At 44.0% G+C, this 19,174-nt stretch overlaps 1 protein-coding gene across 5 annotated transcripts in view; it reads right to left on the reverse strand.

Moving 5' to 3' along the window:
- Positions 1-252: 252 nt before the first annotated feature.
- Positions 253-19,174, reverse strand: part of LOC110490023 (zinc finger protein 438) — a 105,949-nt gene continuing 87,027 nt past the window's right edge. For all 5 annotated transcript variants that reach the window (XM_021563106.3, XM_021563107.3, XM_036944307.2 and 2 more), the window contains 2 exons: positions 5,681-7,531; positions 253-5,486 (listed from right to left, as the gene is read on the reverse strand). In XM_021563106.3, the coding sequence (XP_021418781.3) occupies positions 4,889-5,486; positions 5,681-7,491 (2,409 nt within the window). In that variant the 5' untranslated portion in view covers positions 7,492-7,531 and the 3' untranslated portion in view covers positions 253-4,888. The remainder of the gene's footprint in view (positions 5,487-5,680; positions 7,532-19,174) is intronic.

A 19,174-nucleotide genomic window follows, 5' to 3' on the forward strand; every position in this document is an offset into this window, starting at 1 on the left:
CTCTGTCAGACAGATAGGTATAACGTAAGTGCTTGATAACCCCTCTGGCAACCCTAGTTAACGTGGTCCAGACACACACACACACTCCTCCGACCCAGACCCCAAACACCTTAATGCTCAGTGCTGACTGCACACGGTGTCGCTCAATGAATCCCTTTCCAAGCATCTCTTCTAATGCATGCACACAGACATTCCAACTGTGTGTGTGTGTGCGTAAAAGTCATAAAAGGAAAATAAATAGAAAACCTAACATGGATTCATCCTCCAACTTTATTGTTACGTACAACAGGGTTGGTTCTACAGTTACCTGAGCAGGATAAACATACTGTTACTGGAAATAAATATGAATTGATTTATTATCTTGTTAGATATCATCACACAGTTCTCGTCATCTTCAATAAAGCATACGTTTGTATCATTCTGAGAAAGGTAAGGTTTTCAGGTTCACTAACAGCTACGACCACAAACACTTTCAGGCAAGTTTTGACAGTCACCATTTTGTGAAACAGACATATTAGCTATGTGATTACTTTCACACCATTGATTTGTTTGTGCTGCAAGACACTGTGCCAGACACAAGCAAGGAGAGCTATGCTCAGCTTAAGTTGCCGGTTTGACGATAATAAACAAATTCCTTTCTAGTTAGTTTCCTCCATTAGAACAAAGCAGCATATTCACTATATATTCTATGCAAATATATATTCTCAATATACTGTATCTATACATAGCTATACATATATATATATATAATCTAACTATAGAAGTCTATATTCAATATGTATATATAGAATTTGGTAGGGTTTTAAAACATTCAAGGTACATTCACTTACCATGTGATTTCTTTTCATACGAAAAAGGTTACACAGTCTGACAAATGTTTAAACCACATCTACCATCCCTCTACAAGTCAATCTCCCAACCAAGAAACACAACATTGAACATCCCCCATCATAAGAAGCAAACAGAAGAGAAAACAAGCTTTTCTGCTCAGTTTCCAATGACCAATCATAGCATTAAGAAAATGTACATACAAGTTTGCTTCAGTCAGGTATTCACACCCTTTGACTTTTCCCACATTTTGTTGAGTTACAGCCTGAATTTAAAATGGATTAAATGGAGATGTTTTGTCAGCGGCTTACACACAATACCCCATAATGTCAAAGTGGAATTATGTTTTGAAATGAATTCAGAATTTAAAGTGGAAATGTCTCGAGTCAATAAGTATACAACCCATTTGTTATGGCAAGCCAAAATAAGTTCAGGAGTACAAATGTGCTTATCAACAAGTCCCATAATAAGTTGCATGGATTCTGTTTGCAATAATAGTGTTTAACATTGTTTTTGAAAGCATTAATGGAATATCCGTTTGGGCATTACACTTCGGATGGTGTGTATATTCATTTCCATAAAGTGCATTAATTACACTTTGGACGGGTGTAGAGGAAGGGAACCGCTCAGGGATTTCACCATGAGGCCAATGGTGACTAAAGCAATTAAGGAGTTTATTGGCTGTGATATGGGAAAACTTGAGGATGGACCGACACCATTGTAGTTATTTATTACTTTATTTAACCTTTATTTAACTAGGCAAGTCAGTTACAATGCCTTGCAAATGTATTGACCTCCCCCTTGGCGTTTTTCCTATTTTGTTTCATTACAACCTGTAATGTAAATTGATTTTTATTTGGATTTCATGTAATGGACAAACATAAAATAGTCCACATTGGTGACGTGAAATTAAAAAAATAGCAAATAATTAAAAACAAAAATGGAAAAGTGGTGCGTGCATACAGTCAGTTGAAGTTGGAAGTTTACATACACTTAGGTTGGAGTCATTAAAACTTGTTTATCAACCACTCCAAAAATGTCTTGTTAACAAACTATAGTTTTGGCAAGTCGGTTAGGACATCTACTTTGTGCATGACACAAGTAATTTTTCAAACAATTGTTTACATATTATTTCACTGTTTCACAATTCCAGTGGGTCAGAAGTTTACATACACTAAATTGACTGTGTCTTTAAACAGCTTAGAAAATACCAGAAAATGATGTCATGAGTCCATTGGAGGTCTACCTTTGAATGTATTTCAAACTCAGTGCCTCTTTGCTTGACACCATGAGAAAATCAAAAGAAATCAGCCAAAATTGTAGACCTCCACAAGTCTGGTTCAACCTTGCGAGCAATTTTCAAACGCCTGGAGGCACAACGTTCATCTGTACAAACAATAGTACGCAAGTATAAACACCATGGGACCATGCAGCCGTCATAACGCTCAGGAAGGAGACGCATTCCGTCTCCTAGAGATGGTGCGAAAAGTGCAAATCAATCCTAGAACAAAAGCAAAGGTCTTTGTGAAGATGCTGGAGTAAACAGGTACAAAAGTATCTATATCCACAGTAAAACGAGTCCTATATCGACATAACCTGAAAGGCCACTCAGGAAGGAAGCAGCCACTGCTCCAAAACCGCCATAACAAAGACATACTACGGTTTGCAACTGCACATGGGGACAAAGATCGTACTTCTTGGAGAATTGTTATGTTTGGAGGAAAAAGGGGGACGCTTGCAAGCCGAAGAACACCATCCCAACCGTGAAGCACGGGGGTGGCAGCATCATGTTGTGGGGGTGCTTTGATGCAGGAGGGTCTGGTGCCCTTCACAAAATAGATGGCATCATGAGGCATGAAAATTATGTGGATATATTGAAGCAACATCTCAAGACAACAGTCAGGAAGTTAAAGCTTGGTTGCATATGGGTCTTCCAAACGGACAATGACCCCAAGCATACTTCCAAAGTTGTGGAAAAATGGCTTAAGGACGACAAAGTCAAGGTATTGGAGTGGCCATCATAAAGCCCTGACCTCAATTCCATATACATTTTGAGGGCAGAACTGAAAAAGCATGTGTGAGCAAGGAGGCCTACAAACCTGACTCAGTTACACCAGCTGTCAGGAGGAATGGGCCAAAATTCACCCAACTTATTGTGGGAAGGTTGTGGAACATTTGAACCAAGTTCAACTATTTAAAGGCCATGGTACCAAATACTAATTGAGTGTATGTAAACTTCTGACCCACTGGGAAAGTGATGAAAGAAATAAGAGCTGAAATAAATCACTTTACTATTATTCTGACATTTCACATTCTTAAAATAATGTGGTGATCCTAACTGACCTAAGACCGGGAATTTTTACTAGGATTAAATGTTAGGAATTGTGAAAAACTGAGTTTAAATGTATTTGGCTAAGATGTATGTACACTGACTTCAACTGTATGTATTCACCCCCTTTGCTATGAAGCCCCTAAATAAGATCTGGTGCAACCAATTACCCTCAGAAGTCACAATTAGTTAAATAAAGTCCACCTGTGTGCAATCTAAGTGTCATATGAGCTGTCACATGATCTCAGTATATATACACAGAGTCAATAACACCACTAAGCAAGGGGAACCACCAAGCAAGCGGCACCATGAAGACGAGGAGCTCTCCAAACATATATTTAATCCATTTTGAATTCAGGCTGAAACAACAAAATGTGTAATAAGTCAAGGGATATGAATACTTTCTGAAGGCACTATAAAAAGTTATATTTTTGAAGACAGTTGTATTTTGTTGTACACAGACCTCAAGTGCACCAATTCCACAGGTTTATACTGAATAATAGTTGGCAGCATTAGTTCAACATTTATGTAAAGTCTTTAATGTAATAGTAACAAATTGAGCTAGTTTTGTCAGTAGTCAATCAATCACCCTTTCCATTACCACAGAGTACACAAACAAATATATATAATAATATATCATCTGTTTATGAGTCCTTTATTGATTATTAGCCAGAAATAAGGTTCTCAATCTATTTTCAGAAGGCCTCAGATGTTTCAGTCAGGTGCTGGTGTACTGAGAAGGTTTTCCTCTAGGTCAAAATAGCTAGACATATACCATGTACCGTACTCATATACCATGTACCGTACTCATATACCATTTACCGTACTCATTTCACTGAGGGCAGAGTGGCTGCGGGTTTTCGCTCCTCCCGTGTACTTGATTAATTAAAGTCACTAATTAGGGCTTAATTGAAGGAAAAAACTAAAACCTGCAGACACAAAGCCCAACATTGAATGAGTTTGACACAAGGTCTATAATTAGTTTTCAACCAAAAAGTACTTTCAAATTACTCACGTCATTTAACAAACAGTTTCACTGTGTCTGTGGCCAATAATGTATCTAAAATTTAAAAAAATAAAATACACAATACAAAAAAACCCTATCCTTTCCATTTTATTAAACAAAATATTAAAACACACAACTCAAAACCTAAACACAAAATCAGAACTAACAAAAAACAGTGCAGTCCATAAAATACCATATAATAATTACTAATCTATCAAGAGGATTCTCAAACAAACTAACCTGTGCTATAACTGACCTCTGTACGGCCTAATACCATTTACACACTACTGAGCTGAGCTGCACTGTACTGCACTGGCCTGGTTAGGAGGTTAGGCATCCACCATTCCATAGTTGCTGGAACTGTGGCGCAAAGGACCATGTGAAAATAAAATGTCCCCACTGTATGTTTGGGGTCAGCTCGATAGTGTAGAAATGGAATAACTGCGTGTGTTTGAGAGCAGCCCACTGTGCAGGATGGGCTCAGACAGACACAGACAGTGAGTGCGGTGCGTTCCAGGTTGTCTTTATTGCAGTCATGCTGCCCCGATTATTAGCTCTCACAATGCCTGGAGATCGGAAACCATGTTAATATGCTTTAGCAATCTTCTGATGCACTGTTTGGAACCGTCGCTTCATTAGAAGCTAAAAAGAATCAGTAAAGTCAATCTTCTGAGATGTGCAACGTGACTGCAATGGAAACAACCTGAAACGTGTCCAGTGCCATGTTAATGTGGGCTGTGAGAGGGCAAGTCCATCTCCCTGTCCCCTGAGTAGGAGCTGAGGGCCTCCCAGAGTACCTGGGTCTCCTCACAGTGGTGGTGGACCGCCCAGTGCTCCATCACTTCCTCCTTACTGTCCAGGACCTGGCTGCACAGCACACAGTTAAACACTGAGCCCTGCCCGAGGACCCCTCTCTCTCCCCGGGCTGAGCAGCCGGTCGGCTCTCCATTCCCACCGTCCTCTGTCCCCCCCTGGTGGTGGGAGAGGATATGACGCTTCAGCTTGGAGAAGGAGAAGAACTCTTCGTCACAGCTCCCACAGCGGACTAGGTTCCTCTTCTCATTGAGCTGCCGCCAGTAGTGCGCAGCGTGTTTCACCAGCTCGTCCTCGGCCTCCCGGCCCCCTTGGAGTGCCCCTCCCAGCCCGCCAGCCCCGTCCCGCAGGCGCACCTGCACCTCCTCCCCGTGCACGTAGAGCAGGTGCAGCTTCATGTCGGCGAAGGTGGGGGTGATGGCCTGACAGCGACCACACTTGATCTGGAGCTCCACCGGGTCCTCGCGCTCCTCCTGGCCCTGCTCGTCCCCCTGGTCTGGAGACATCGCCCTGGAGACACATAAAAGATGGAGACAGACATGATGGAAGGAAGAACTCTGTTGTTTTATGAAAATTGGCGAGAAGCTAACAATATCCTAAGAAATGTATCAAACTCACAGTGACCAAAAGTCAAGAGTCCTATTGATGAGACAAGTATATCAGTATGTAAGTACTATTTATAATCTCAAAATGTAGGTAGTCACCCCTCCACAGGCACGTCGTCTTCATGTTGGCTGATGGATGGCTCCACAGTCAGGATAACTTTATGCACCTCCCTCAGATGGCTGAAGTACACGCCCACGTAGCCAAAAGCCTTCTCACAGAACTCACAGCGAAGTGTCCGGCGTGGTCGGCCCTCTGAGTGGTGCAGCTTCATGTGAGTGCTGAGCGAGCCGGAATGGGCATAGGCCTTACGACACACTGGACAGACGTAAGGCCTACTGTTGGTGTGGCTGTTCATATGGCTCTGCAAGTGGTGTTTGAACTGGAAGCAGCGGCTGCAGGTGGGGCAGTGGTGGAGGGGCCGGCTACTACCCAGGTAGACCCTTTGAGAGGAACTACCCCCTCTCAGGTGAAGCGTGGTAGAGGCTGACTGGGGCTGGCGAGGACCAGGCTCCAGGGCCTTGGCAGAGAGTTGGTGCTGTACGAGGAGCTCTGGTTCCAGGCTGTCAGAGGAGGTGAGGGAGGGCAGGCTGACCAGCTGGGGAACGGTCTCCATCAGCAGCATGTGGTGAGGCTTGGGTCTGATGCTGCGGTACTTCTTAGAGATGTCCACCTCCCTCTGCTGCGAGATGACAGCCGAAGGAGAAGGCTTATCTGGAACCCTCCTCCGAAAGAACGACAAGGATCTCTTCTTCCTTGCCTCAAAGGCCAGAATATCCTCCATTGTCTTCCTCTTCCTCCCCCTCTTCTTGCCCGGTGGTTTCTGCATCTGAAGCGTTCCCAGCAGCGACAGGGTGCCAGTGGTCTTGGCCTGAGGCTGGCTCTGCAGCAGGGAGTTTGGCATGTGGTTCTGACAGAGGGCCTCGGCAGTCTCTGGGGTCTTGGACTGGGGATCAGAGGGATATGGGGTAAGGCCGGGCAAGCCAGGCTGGCTGGGGAAAGCCTTCTTGGGGGACATGGCGTTGAGGTTGAGTTTGGTGGCTGGTATGAGGGTGCTTTTTATGTTTGAGTAGGGCAGGATGGGCAACTTGCCTTTGGGTGGGGAGGGTATAATCTGGACAGCTTTGCTGAAGATGGCTGGAGAGAGGACAGTGATGCTGCTACTAGCTGGCTGTGGATGGGGCTGTTGGGCTACAGGCTTGGGTTGGCATGGCCTAATGCCAATCTTAATGTTGCTCTCTTCCTGTGGCAGTTTGACTGGGGACCTTTTAGTAAAACCACCAGATGGGTATTGGAGGTTCTGCAGCATGCTGGTGACGGGGCCCGGGCCGGGGGCAGGAGTAGACATGTGGTTGATGGTGGTGTCCACCACTGCTACTTGCTCCAGTGGAGATCCAGAGTAGAGCACAGCGTTGTCCGGGAGCAGGGCTGTGAGGGCTGAGATCTCAGAGGAGGCTGTGGAGTCGATCAGTATGACCTGTTTTGATGGCTCCTCCTTGGGTTCCGGCGATGACAACTTATTTTTTGACCTTTGTGGCCGGTTTGTCACTGCAGTGGGTGTGGCTAATTTGACCTTCTCCGGGGTGCTCTTGGCCCTCATTGGCTGGTATCTGGGGATGGGCAGCTTCAGGTTCTTCTGGATTGTCTGTTGCTGCGGCTGTTGTTGTTGCTGTGGAGATTGAGGGGATACGGAGGGCGGCAGGGCCACTAGAGAGAAGGTGCCCTCCTGTCCTGCCACCTGCATCAGGGCATAGTTCTGGGCCGGGACCAAGATGGATTTAGGGCTGACGGCTGTAGAGGCTGCCTCTGGGAGGGCAGAGGGGTGCTGGCAGGACAGGACGGCGGTCGGGGAGGGAACTACCGCTGCTGGGGCCTTGGGGGCGATGCTTCTGAACTGGAGGCTCTTCATCATCTAGCCTGGCATGGAGGTCTAGACCCAGACCTGTCTTAGTCTGTCAACAGAACAACAACAACAAGTGAAGTTCAAGAGCTATTCCCAACAACAACAAGGGCCGTTAAAGAAGTATTCCAACAAAACATTGTAGAAAGTTTTGGCCACAGACCCTACTGATTGCATGCCATCATCTGGCATAGAGGTTTACATTTGTTTGTCAATACAACAACAATACTGATCGAGATACCAACATATCCTGGCATATTTTTGGTCCCAGACCCCAACTATTATGTTCTTAGCAGGAGGGTTAACCTTAGTGTTCTTAATGGTGTTGTTACAAAGTGGTTAACAGTCTGAGATGTGAGACACAGGTAGCATCTGAAATGGCACCCTAATCCCTATACGGGTGCACTACATTTGACCAGGGCCCATTTGGGATGCATCCTGAGATGAAAGACAGACCGAGGCCGTCACTGACATGAACATTTCTAAAGCTTCCACAAGAAGACTACTATCCTGTGGTTCTTCCTGCACACACACACACACAAACATCCCCCCCACACGCACACTACCCCCAGGCACAGACAAAGTGCCCCCTTTGATTTGAGCCCATCGTGCAGCCTAGTTACCGCTGTGGCTCGGCGGGGTGCTCCCTGTACCCCCCTCCTCCCTCGTACCCCCTGTACTTCCTGGAAGGATCAGTCAGTAGAGCGTGAAAGCTGCCCAAGGGCAGGACAGACAGGAGCTTTACCACCACATCAAGAGGGGTTACCTCTGTGTGTGTGTATTACCTCTGTTAATCACTGCCCATTCTCTCTAGACCAGCAGTAGTAAAGCCTAGCTGTGGGGCTAAAACAGCCTTACTCACAAAGCCTGAAATCCTAATGCCCCATATCGACAAATGATATTTCACAGTACAACACCAGGGATTAGGCTTTAAAGTCAGCAGTTTACAGTCATTGTGGATGTCGAACATCGAAAAGCCTAGGAAGGGTTGAGTAAGGAGGAGTCCGGGTAAATGATTGACTACTTTATAAAAGGAGTAGAATGGTCATTAACTTCATCTGAGCTACTTTATCAACTCTAGTAGGCATGTGTAGGCCTATACTGAAGCTTAAAATAAATTATAAGCAAATATCCACATACATGTGTTTGAAAATAAAGATTACAGCAGAATTTTTCAAATGAGCGTGATTTTGACAGGATTTTAATATTTACATTTTTTTTTTTTTTATCCGACTTTCAATACCAATACTAGTCTTATCGTGGGCCTGTGTCCAAGTTGTGTGCATGATACCTGTCAGATTCCGAAAAAAACACCAGGATCTAAATGTACATAAAAGGTAGCTACTCGCACATTGCTACACCTATCCAATCTAACAACTTTCAAAGGACTTAGGCTGAACCAATGCTTGCATTCATTTTAAAAATAGGGGAAAAGGATATAAACCCACATTGTTCAAAACCTGGAAGTATTTCAGTGTGAGAGCAGATAATTTATACAGTGTCCACACAGCATCTTAACTCCATACAACTGGAAATAATTCCCTCTCTGTTTGGACAGTTGATTCCAATTCAACTGTGAGTTTGGCCATTTGGCTGGGCATTCAATCAACAGAGGAGAGTACAGCGGTAGGATATCTAGAATGCTCCCAAGACTTGAAGGGGGCATGGATGGTGTGTGTGTGTGTGTGTGCGCGCATGTTTGGCACTGACAGGCTACCCAGGAGGTTCCTCCCATCAACTCAGAGTTTACAGTTGAACCCCAAGAGGGAAAGGGAGGGAAGAAAGAAAGGGAGGGAGCGTATTATGCAGCCGCGCTGAAGCCAAGCAGCCAACCACAGGCAGCGTTAGGCCGGCGTGTGGGGCTGCTGTCGGCTTAAGTCAGACTGATGACTTCTCACGGGAAAGACTGGGTGAGAACAAAGACAGAATGATGAGAGAAAAAACAAAAGAGTGAGAAAAATGAGTAGACACTAAGTGTCCAGTGGTCTGATCTGATGAGAATTGATAGCAGTGTAGCACTGCAGCTGGTGTGTTATAACTGAGGAGGAGTAGCTGCACCTATGCTCCTAGAGTGTGTCCCAAACGGCCCCCTAGTCCTTATATAGTGCACTACTTTTGACCAGAGCCCTATGGACCCTGGTCATAAGTAGCCATTTGAGACGCAGTCCTAGTCTCCAGAGGTGGTGTGCTGCTCCAGTAAAACACAACAGATAACCTCCCAGACTAGGGCTGCCACAGGAAGTACAGTGGTGGGGAAGGAGACAGAGAGAAGGACTGGAGTGGTGTTGAAGACTATAGCCTCAGGCTAGCTACATCCTGTCATCTAGTCAGAGTGTATTTAAACCACAAATTCCAGATCCAGATCAAAATCCTAGAACTGCCATCTCTCTCCTCTGCCTTCTATTTGTTGCTTTGCACCCTGCTCCTCGCGGCTTCAAAAAATACCAGCCCCCCCCTCCTTCTCCTCCTCTGCCATTCTTCAGGCCCCTCCTCCTGCTTCCCTCTCTCTTGTTTAGGGATTCTCCTCTCAATGTGCGTTCCTATCTGCATAATGATGATGCCAACATCCCTCCCTCACTCCTCCCCCCTTTAGCCACATGTCGACCTGCTCTGGGGCGAGGGGCCTCGTTGTTGAGGCCCCAGTGTCAATCACATTATAGCTCCACAGCAGATGAAATAAAGAGAGCAAGCAAGAACAAAATAAATGAAAAGATAGGAAGAGATTGACAAAGAGAAAGGTAGTGAATGTGTAGTAAACCCCTGTAACCCATTGTCCTTTCTCCCAGTGTATGGTAGTCCAATGGGGTAGTAATACAGTGGTGTATAAGGGGGTGGTGTATTTTGCATTGTGGGTGGTGGTATAGTAGCGTATTAGGGCACCCCAACACACCTGCGACTGATGATCATGATATAAGTACAGCAGGGAGCAGCAGCAGAGACACACAGGGTTGGCCCAGTGGCAAACTAGTAGGGTTAACTGGAGCGAGAGAGCATGATGAGAGAGGAGAACGGGTGAGAGGAGGGGATAGGACGATTTCTGACTGCTCCTCCCAACCTGGACTCATATCAGACAGCTACATTGTTGTTGTTATTGGAGTAGAGAGCATTTTGATTGGCACAGACAAGGAGGAGAGCAACATTAATACAGGGCAGGCTAACGTCATATGACATAGGTATTAGCAGTGTGGCTCTAAACGTAAAACAAATATGGCAGAAATCAATTTCTTTGTATGTGATAATGTGTCTATACTGTTTCAATTAACCTCAATATACTAGTGTTGTATTTAATGAGTTTTCTACATGTACATCATATTCTCTGTCTTTTCCAGTAGAGACGTCTTCACCCAAGCCTCAAAGGAACAAAGACACTTAATCTGGTGCAGGCTTCAAACCGCCAGCCACTCTAATCTACAATGGTTCAGGGGTCAGGGATGGGCTGAGGACGGACGACGGGTTTCTCTGGCAGTATAGGGGGGAGGGGAGGGGGGGGGTTAGAAATAGAGCGAGACCAGTAAACTATGGCTGTGCCGTCCAAGCCATGCCTTCCCAGCGTCAGCCAGAAGGCCAAGAGGTGAAAGGTGAGGTCTGGTGTTTACGTTAACAGTCAGGTCACCAGGGTTACGGTAGGTCTAGGGCATTGCTTTGGCCGGACCGGTGGGACAGTTCACGGACATATCCATCCGTGTGGAATGGAATGTGCTGAAGAGGCCGGATTGATCGGATGGATACAATCCAGCGGTCAATGGGTCATGCTGCAGCCAGACAGACATAGGCGATGTTCCAAATGGCACCCTTTTCCCTAAATAGTGCACTACTTTTGACCAGAGCCCTGGTCAAAATGTTGAGCACTATGAGCCCTGGTCAAAAGTAGTGCACTATTTAGGGAAAAGGGTGTCATTTGAGACACAGCCAGACAAAGAGAGCAGCCAGTAGCCCAAATAATTCACTGACCGACCGCTGATCTGATGTCTCCCTGATTGGTTTACATGTGGGAACTTAGGCCTATAATTGGTTGTAATGACAACCCAGTTAACGAACGGTCAAATCAAGTCCAATGTTGTGGTCTAGGAGCATTGGTCATGCACTGCCACTGTTGTGGCCTTTGTTCAGATTAAGGTTTGGGCCCTTAATTTGTCTGGCTCCAAACTGGTCATGGCTCTGTCCCACAAACAGTACAATATATTATGGAGAATGAAATGAATGTTGTTGTGAGTTGTGAGAATTCCATCTTCATCGATTTCTACAAGACAGCCGGTAAGCAGGGGCAGCATGTGCCGAGTGTCTCTGAGCAAGAGTGCTGACTTAGGATCAGTTTGGCCTTTTAGACCAAATCCTACTCTGAGATGGTTGATACAGCCCAGGGTTTCCGTCAGGAAAACTGGGTGCCGGATAACGTGACCGGGAAGATTTGAATTTACCGGACCAATATACCCAATTAGGTCGTCCACCCACGGTGCTCAGAATGACAGAAATCACATTTAGATTATGGTAATTAATCTTAACTAAACATTCAACTCCTGTATTGAAGCAGTCAATAAAACATCATTTTCAAACATTTGCCAAAATGAAATTTGCGCCACTCTAAACAGCACGCCTGAGGAGAGCGTTTCCATGTGAAGATTAAAATCTTTAGAAAAGTAGAAAGAGAGGGAATCTAAAGATGTGCCTTCAGCTTCTGGACGATGAAAGAAAGTTGATATGAAAACCAATAGAACAGGAGAGCTGGTTTCAATGGCATATGAGGAAGTCTTTATAAAATAATAGCCTCCAAGTTTCTATGGTCGGATTTTGCCTAGGCTACTTTGAAGCAAGGTAAGACATGCCTCAATGTGAAGTAAAACATTCAGGTTTGAAACAATGTTTTCAAAATGCATACTGCTTTCAGTTCTCATTGCAAAGTGGTGGGTGATGCGCTGATAGCCTGCCTACCATTGCCCATGCACTTGAATGGCAAATGGGAGGCATTACCATTTGAGAGAGAAAAAAAAAATAGCTCTTTTTAATCCTGAAAATCAAACTGTTCAAAATGAGCTGAGAAGCTGAAGCAGCAGAGTGATAAAAAGTCTCTGTACGCTGTGCTTATGCGATAAATACAATTAACGATTCATGAAAATGCACACGCTCCAATTTAATGATTTTTTTGGATGCAAATTAACCTATAGAAGGATAAGCATGACGGGCAAACGTATTTCAATCAATAAATACAAATCATTATTTTGCAATGGGATTGATAGTCAAACGAAAACCCTGATACAGCCCAAGGTAGAGCTGTGCTTGTCTCGTCTCAGTCCGTGGAATAAAGAGAGAGGAGGCTTCTTTTTCTTCTCAGGTTTTTTTGTAGTTAAAAATCCATCAAGAAACCTGGTGCTTCACATTGAGTTAGAACAGAAACTTCAAACAGCAGGACAGAGAGACAGACCCTATATAGCCCCCCCCCATATCAGACCTATGCCCCTTCTGCCCACCCCATGCTCCCCGCCCCTGGGGCAAGGAGCTCAACATGACAGCAGGACATATGCCCAGGCCGTGAGCAGAGCAACAGGCCCAATCCCCACTCTTACACCCGCCCAAGCCCCACCCTGCAACCTAAGAGGTGAGCAGAGCATCTGATACATACACCTACTGTGACGGTCCGGGCCGAAACCACACAAAAACAATACTAGACACTATGGAACACAAAGACGTTAACTAATTCTTCCTGGAATATACAATGTCAGAGGTCATCTGCCTTTGGCCTGAAGAGCAGGAACCCAGACTTCATCAAGAAATTGGAAATACACACATTGTCATCCTACAAGAAACCAGATATAAAAGGAGACGGACCCACTGGTTATCCTCTAGGTTACAGACAGCTGACAGTCCAATACACCAAACTACCAGGTGTAAAACAGGGAAGAGACTCAGAGGGTATGCTAATTTGGCACAGAGCAGACCTAACCCACTCTATTAAATTAGTCAACTTTACATCTGGCTAGAAATGAATTAGGAAATTATCTAAACAGAGAAAAATGTCCTCATGTGTGCTACATATATCCCCCCAATAGAATCTCCATACTTTAACGATAACAGCTTCTCCATCCTAGAGGGGGAGATCAACAATTTCCAGGCTCAGGGACATGTTAGGTCACCACAGACTAGTACAAGAACCAGTCACCCTCAGCACACAGGGGGACAAACACCTACATGGAGGTGACAGCATTCCCTCCTCCATATGCCCCCCAAGACACAACTACGACAACACAACCAACAAAAACGGGTCACAACTCCTGCAGCTCTGTCGGACGCTGGGTATGTATATAGTCAGGCTTCGAGGGGACTCCTATGGTAGGTACACCTATAGCTAATATCTTGGCAGTAGTAGTGTAGACTACTTTGTCACTGAAATCAACCCAGTCTCTTAAAGCGTTCAGTCAGTCCACTGACACCACTACTTGAACATAGCTATGCTCAATCGTGAGGCATCAAAGCCTAGACAAAAGGTTTCACTGTAATTGTGAAGGTGTAAACTTGGCAGTAGAAAACCTAAACAGTGTATTTGACCCTCTGAGATTCCATATCAAATCTAAGAAAATTAAAAACAATGACAATTGGTTTGATGAAAAATGCAAAAACATAAGAAAGAAATTGAGAAACCTATCCAAACAAAAACATATGATGAATCACTAAAGCAATACAGAAATAAACTACGGGAGAAAAAAAGGAACAGCACGTCAGAAATCAGCTCAATGTAATTGAAGAATCAATGAAATTGGAAAACTCTAAACAAACAACACAAAGAATTATCTATCCAAACCAGAGATGCATAAACCACTTCGCGGATCTTTTACAAATACATCTTATTTGTCACATACAGGTTTAGCAGATGTTATTGCGGGTATAGCAAAATGCTTATAAAAAACGTAATACTGCAAAGTTTCTTAAGAGCTAGAAGTACGGCAGCCCTCTCTGTCAGCGCCATTTCATCGTTTGGCTCTATAACAAACAGCATAAACATATAAATAAGCAAATACAAATCTTAGAATCAACTATTAAAGACTACCACAACCCACTGGATTCTCCAATTACATTGAATGAACTACAGGACAAAATACAAACCCTCCAACCCAAAAAGGCCTGTGGGGTTGATGGAATCACTAAATGAAATGATAAAATATACAGACCATAAATTCCAAATTGGCTATACTTAAACGTTTTAACATCATCCTCAGCTCTGGCATTTCCCCCAATATTTGGAACCAAGGTCTGATTACCCCAATCCACAAGAGTGGAGACAAATTTGACACGGCTGGAGGTGGAGGATGGAGGGGGGTCTGGAATGGAGTGCCGGGGGAGGGGAGAGTGGGAAGGGTGAGCACAGCAGCAGTCAGCCCAGTGGAGGCCAGGCCAACCTCCCCAAGGTCTTAGCCCAGATTAAAGGTCTGGATCTCTGCTAGATAAGGGCAGGATGCGGGGGCAAGCCTTCATAGCCAGCCATGTCCAGCGGGCATGTTCTCAGCCACCCCCCATAATCAAGGTACTCTCCTCAAGCTAACCAGGTCCACAGTCTCTGAGTGTGTGTGGTACTATGGCCTTGAATTATACTACAATCTGTATGGTACTGAATACGAGTGTACACTAGGTATCGGGCATCGACTGCAGTTCAGCATCATTGTGTCCAACAAATTACAGCAATAGGCTTTTTATATTATTTCTTCATGCACTTTGGCATAAAACTGATCTGACAGCACATGCCAGTTCATTATCAAAACACAGAGAGCTGCATAACACCTGACTATAACACTATCCTCCTAACTCCTTCTTACATACAAAAACTCAAACAGGAAGTACCAGTGACGCACTCAATACGTAAATGGTCCCATGAAACGGATGCTAAGCTACAGGACTGTTTTGCCAGCACAGACATTGAGGAGTTTACCACATCAGTCATCGGATTCATTAGTAAGTGAATCGACTACGTCATCCCGACCTGTTTGATAGCTCGTCGTCTCCCACAGTGACCACCATGGATTACAGGCAACAGCCTCACTGAGCTAAAGTCTTTAGCTTTCATGGAGTGGGACACTAATCCGGACACTTAAGAAATCCCACTTCGACATTCGACAAGCTAATAAGAAATCCTGCTACAACATCCAATGAGTCATCAAACAGTAAAAGCGCCAGTACAGGACTAGGAATCCTACTACGTCGGATGTGGCAGGGCTTGCAAACTATCACGGATTACAAAGCGAAACCCAGCCGCGAGCTGACCAATGACGCGAGCCAACCAGACAAACTAAATGCCTTCTATGTTCGCTTCGAAGGCAAGCAACATTGAGCCATGCATGAGAAAAACAGCAGTTCCGGACGACTGTGTGATCTCAATCTCTGCAGCTGATGTAAGATCTTTAAACAGGTGAACATTCACAAGGCTGCGGGGCCAGATACATTACAATGACGCTTAGTCAGAGGTTGCGCTAACCAGCTGGCAAGTGCCTTCACTTACATTTTCTCTCCCTGACCCTGTGTCTAATATCAACATGTTTCAAGCAAACCACCATAGTCCCTGTGCCCAAGAACACCAAGGTAGCCTGTCTAAATGACAATCGACCAGTAGGACTCACATCTGTAGCCATGAAATGCTTTGAAAGGTTGGTCATGCCGCACATCAACACAATCATCATCCCAGACACCCGGGACCCACTCCAATTCGCATACTGCGCCAACAGATCCACAGATGACGCAATCTCTATTGCGCTCCCTCTCCCACATGGATAAGAGGAACACCTATGTCAAAATGTTGTTCATTGACTAAAGCTCAGCGTTCAATACCATAGTGCCCTCGAAGCTCATCACTAAGCTCAGGAGCCTGGGACTGAACACCTCCCTCTGGAACTGGATCCTGGACTTCCTGATGGGCTGCCCCCAGGTGGTGAGAGTAGGCAACAGTGGAGGCTCTTCAGAGGAGCAAGGGGAGGACCATCCTACTCAGTGAATTTCATTTATTTTCATTTTTATGTTGAAACATTAAAAAAGTAATCCTTTTTAGAGAAAACTATACTAAATATATTTGCGTCACAAAATAACTGATTAACACACATGGTCTTGCAATTAAAAGGTCTACAGTAGCCTCAACAGCAGGGTAGCACCATGGTGTAGTCGTAAGACAGCTATTTTCAATACAAAACCGAGGCGGCTCATGGTTGTCACCCCCTTCCATAGAGTTACACAGTAATTATGACTAGGGCTGTTGCGGTGACCATATTACTGCCACACCGACAGTCATGACCGCAGTAAAAATGTGACTGCCCGGCTCAAATCAGTCTTATGTAGCAACATTTTATATTTTTTACATTGGATAAAAGTAGAGGCTCAGAGCTACAAAATGGTATATCATACACTGCATTAGACCATTCTCCTTGTATGACTGGTGGAGGAGAGTCAGGCGTGTTCTACTGATGCTGAAAGACAAATTCCAGAAATACTTTAGCATTATTATACAATAGATGCGAAATGGCATTCTGAGATCACTACACACAGTTCATACACATAATGTTAGCTAGCTAGCTAGCCAGCCAGCCAGCCATCGAACATCAGCTGACTAGCTAACCCCAAGCTTTAACTAGTAATACAAAGTGATTGTTAACCAAATAGGTTCAATGTTAGCTAGCTAACATTACGATTAGGCTATAACTAGCAATGCGAATTGGCATTCTGAGAAAACATCACTAACGTTACACAAGTTAATGTTAGCTAGCAAGCCAGCCATCTAACCTCGGCTAATGTCAGCTAGCTAACAGCAAGCTTTAACTTGGGGTCTTTTGTTTAGACATGTGACGTTAACTAGCTAAAAAATTTAATATAATCCCAATCCATAAAGTAACGTTACTAGCTATTCAAACCAATTGTCATAGCTAGCTAAAGTAAACCAAATAGGTTCAATGTTAGCTAGCAAGCCAGCCATCGAACTTTAACTAGCAATACTAACCAGACTATTTGTGATGTGAATTGAGTATATAGTATGCTTATTGGTCATAGAATGAATATAGTTAGTATGCCAAAAGTTCCTGGATGTCCTACTAAATTCGCCAAAATATGAAGTATACACGCAGTGGACACTATCTCCGTACTTTAGGGCCCATAATGCAATTCTTCAGGAAATGGGCATGGCTTCACATAGTTTCCAGATTTGAAGGAAATGACGGAAAATATGCAGTCGAAGTACAACGTGAGCGGATACAAATTCATTGCTTTAGCTAATTATCAAATTTTAAGAAAATATTGAGCAATGTAATAAGGTAATGACTTTCCAAATAAGTTACCTTACACGTTATACTGGCTGACAATTTGTTAGCTATGCTGTCCTTACAAACCACAGTGTATCATTACAGCAGTATGTACCGGTATGTCGTTAGCTAGCTAACTAACATTAGTTGGCTACTTACCCTATAGTTAATATACTGGCAAGTTTGATGTCTAACTAACTACCCAATGTTTATTGAACTTGATTATTCCTGTCATTCTCAGCTTAGCTGGACATTCGGGTGCTTTCGTAAATTCGCTATGGCCATCTAGGGCAGCAGGTAGCCTAGTGGTTAGAGCGTTGGGCCAGTAACCGAAAGGTTGGTGGATTGAATCCCTGAGCTGACAAGATCAAAATCTGTCGTTCTGCCCCTGAACAAGTCAGTTTAATCCACCGTTCCTAGGCTGCCATTGTAAATAAGAATGTGTTCTTATTTGTTATTTAACTGACTTGCCTAGTTAAATAAAGGTAAAATAAAATCTACTCCGATTTCAGAGCAATTTACAAGTGCTCAACACTGGCAGTAAATGTCAGCAAAAAAATTGTTGCCAGCAGCACAGTTCTAGTCACCAATGCTCTGGATAACATGGAAACTGACTAACCAGCTCTGCTAGGGCGAGTAAAAGTATCATAGTGGTCTCATTTGTGTCTGGAAGTAGCTAGCAAGCTAGCCAACATTAGCTTGGATGCTTGACTGCCGTTGTAAGGTCAGATCGCTCAAATCAACCCTACTCTTCAGTTCAAGCATCCAGTGTGCACTCAGAGTGAAACACTCAATTTATAAACAGACTATCTGACAATGCAATGAATTTACGAGTGCACTCTGGCACTCCAGATTAATTTAAACTTCTCTAGGATAGGGGGCAGCATTCGGAATTTTGGATGAAAAGCATGCCCAAATTCAACTGCCTGCTACTCATCCCTAGAAGATGAGATATGAATATTATTAGTATATTTGGATAGGAAACACTCTGAAGTTTCTAAAACTGTTTCAAGTATGTATGTGAGTATAACAGAACTTATTTAGCAGGCGAAACCCCGAGGACAAACCATTAAGATTGACCTAAAAAAAATAAAAAATAAAAAAACACTTTTCATTGGGAATCCAGATTTCTAAGGGACCTTCTTGCAGCTCCCATCGCTTCCACTGGATGTCAACAATCTTTAGAAATTGGTTGAGGTTATTCCTTTGTGTAATGAAGAAGTACGGCCATCTTGAACGAGGGTCACTTGAAGTGTACTGTTAGAGGCGCATGACCCAGAAAGCATGCTTCAGTTTGTTTTCTTCCTGTATTGAACACAGATCCCGCCTTCAATTTTATTGATTATTTGCGTTAAAAAAAATAAAAACAATTGTATTACAAGAGTAGTTTGAAATGTTTTGGCAAAGTTTACAGGTAACCTTTGAGATATTTT

This window comes from Oncorhynchus mykiss, chromosome 15 (assembly GCF_057628025.1).
Source record: "Oncorhynchus mykiss isolate SJ-2025 chromosome 15, ASM5762802v1, whole genome shotgun sequence".
NCBI classification, from domain to species: Eukaryota; Metazoa; Chordata; class Actinopteri; order Salmoniformes; family Salmonidae; genus Oncorhynchus; species Oncorhynchus mykiss.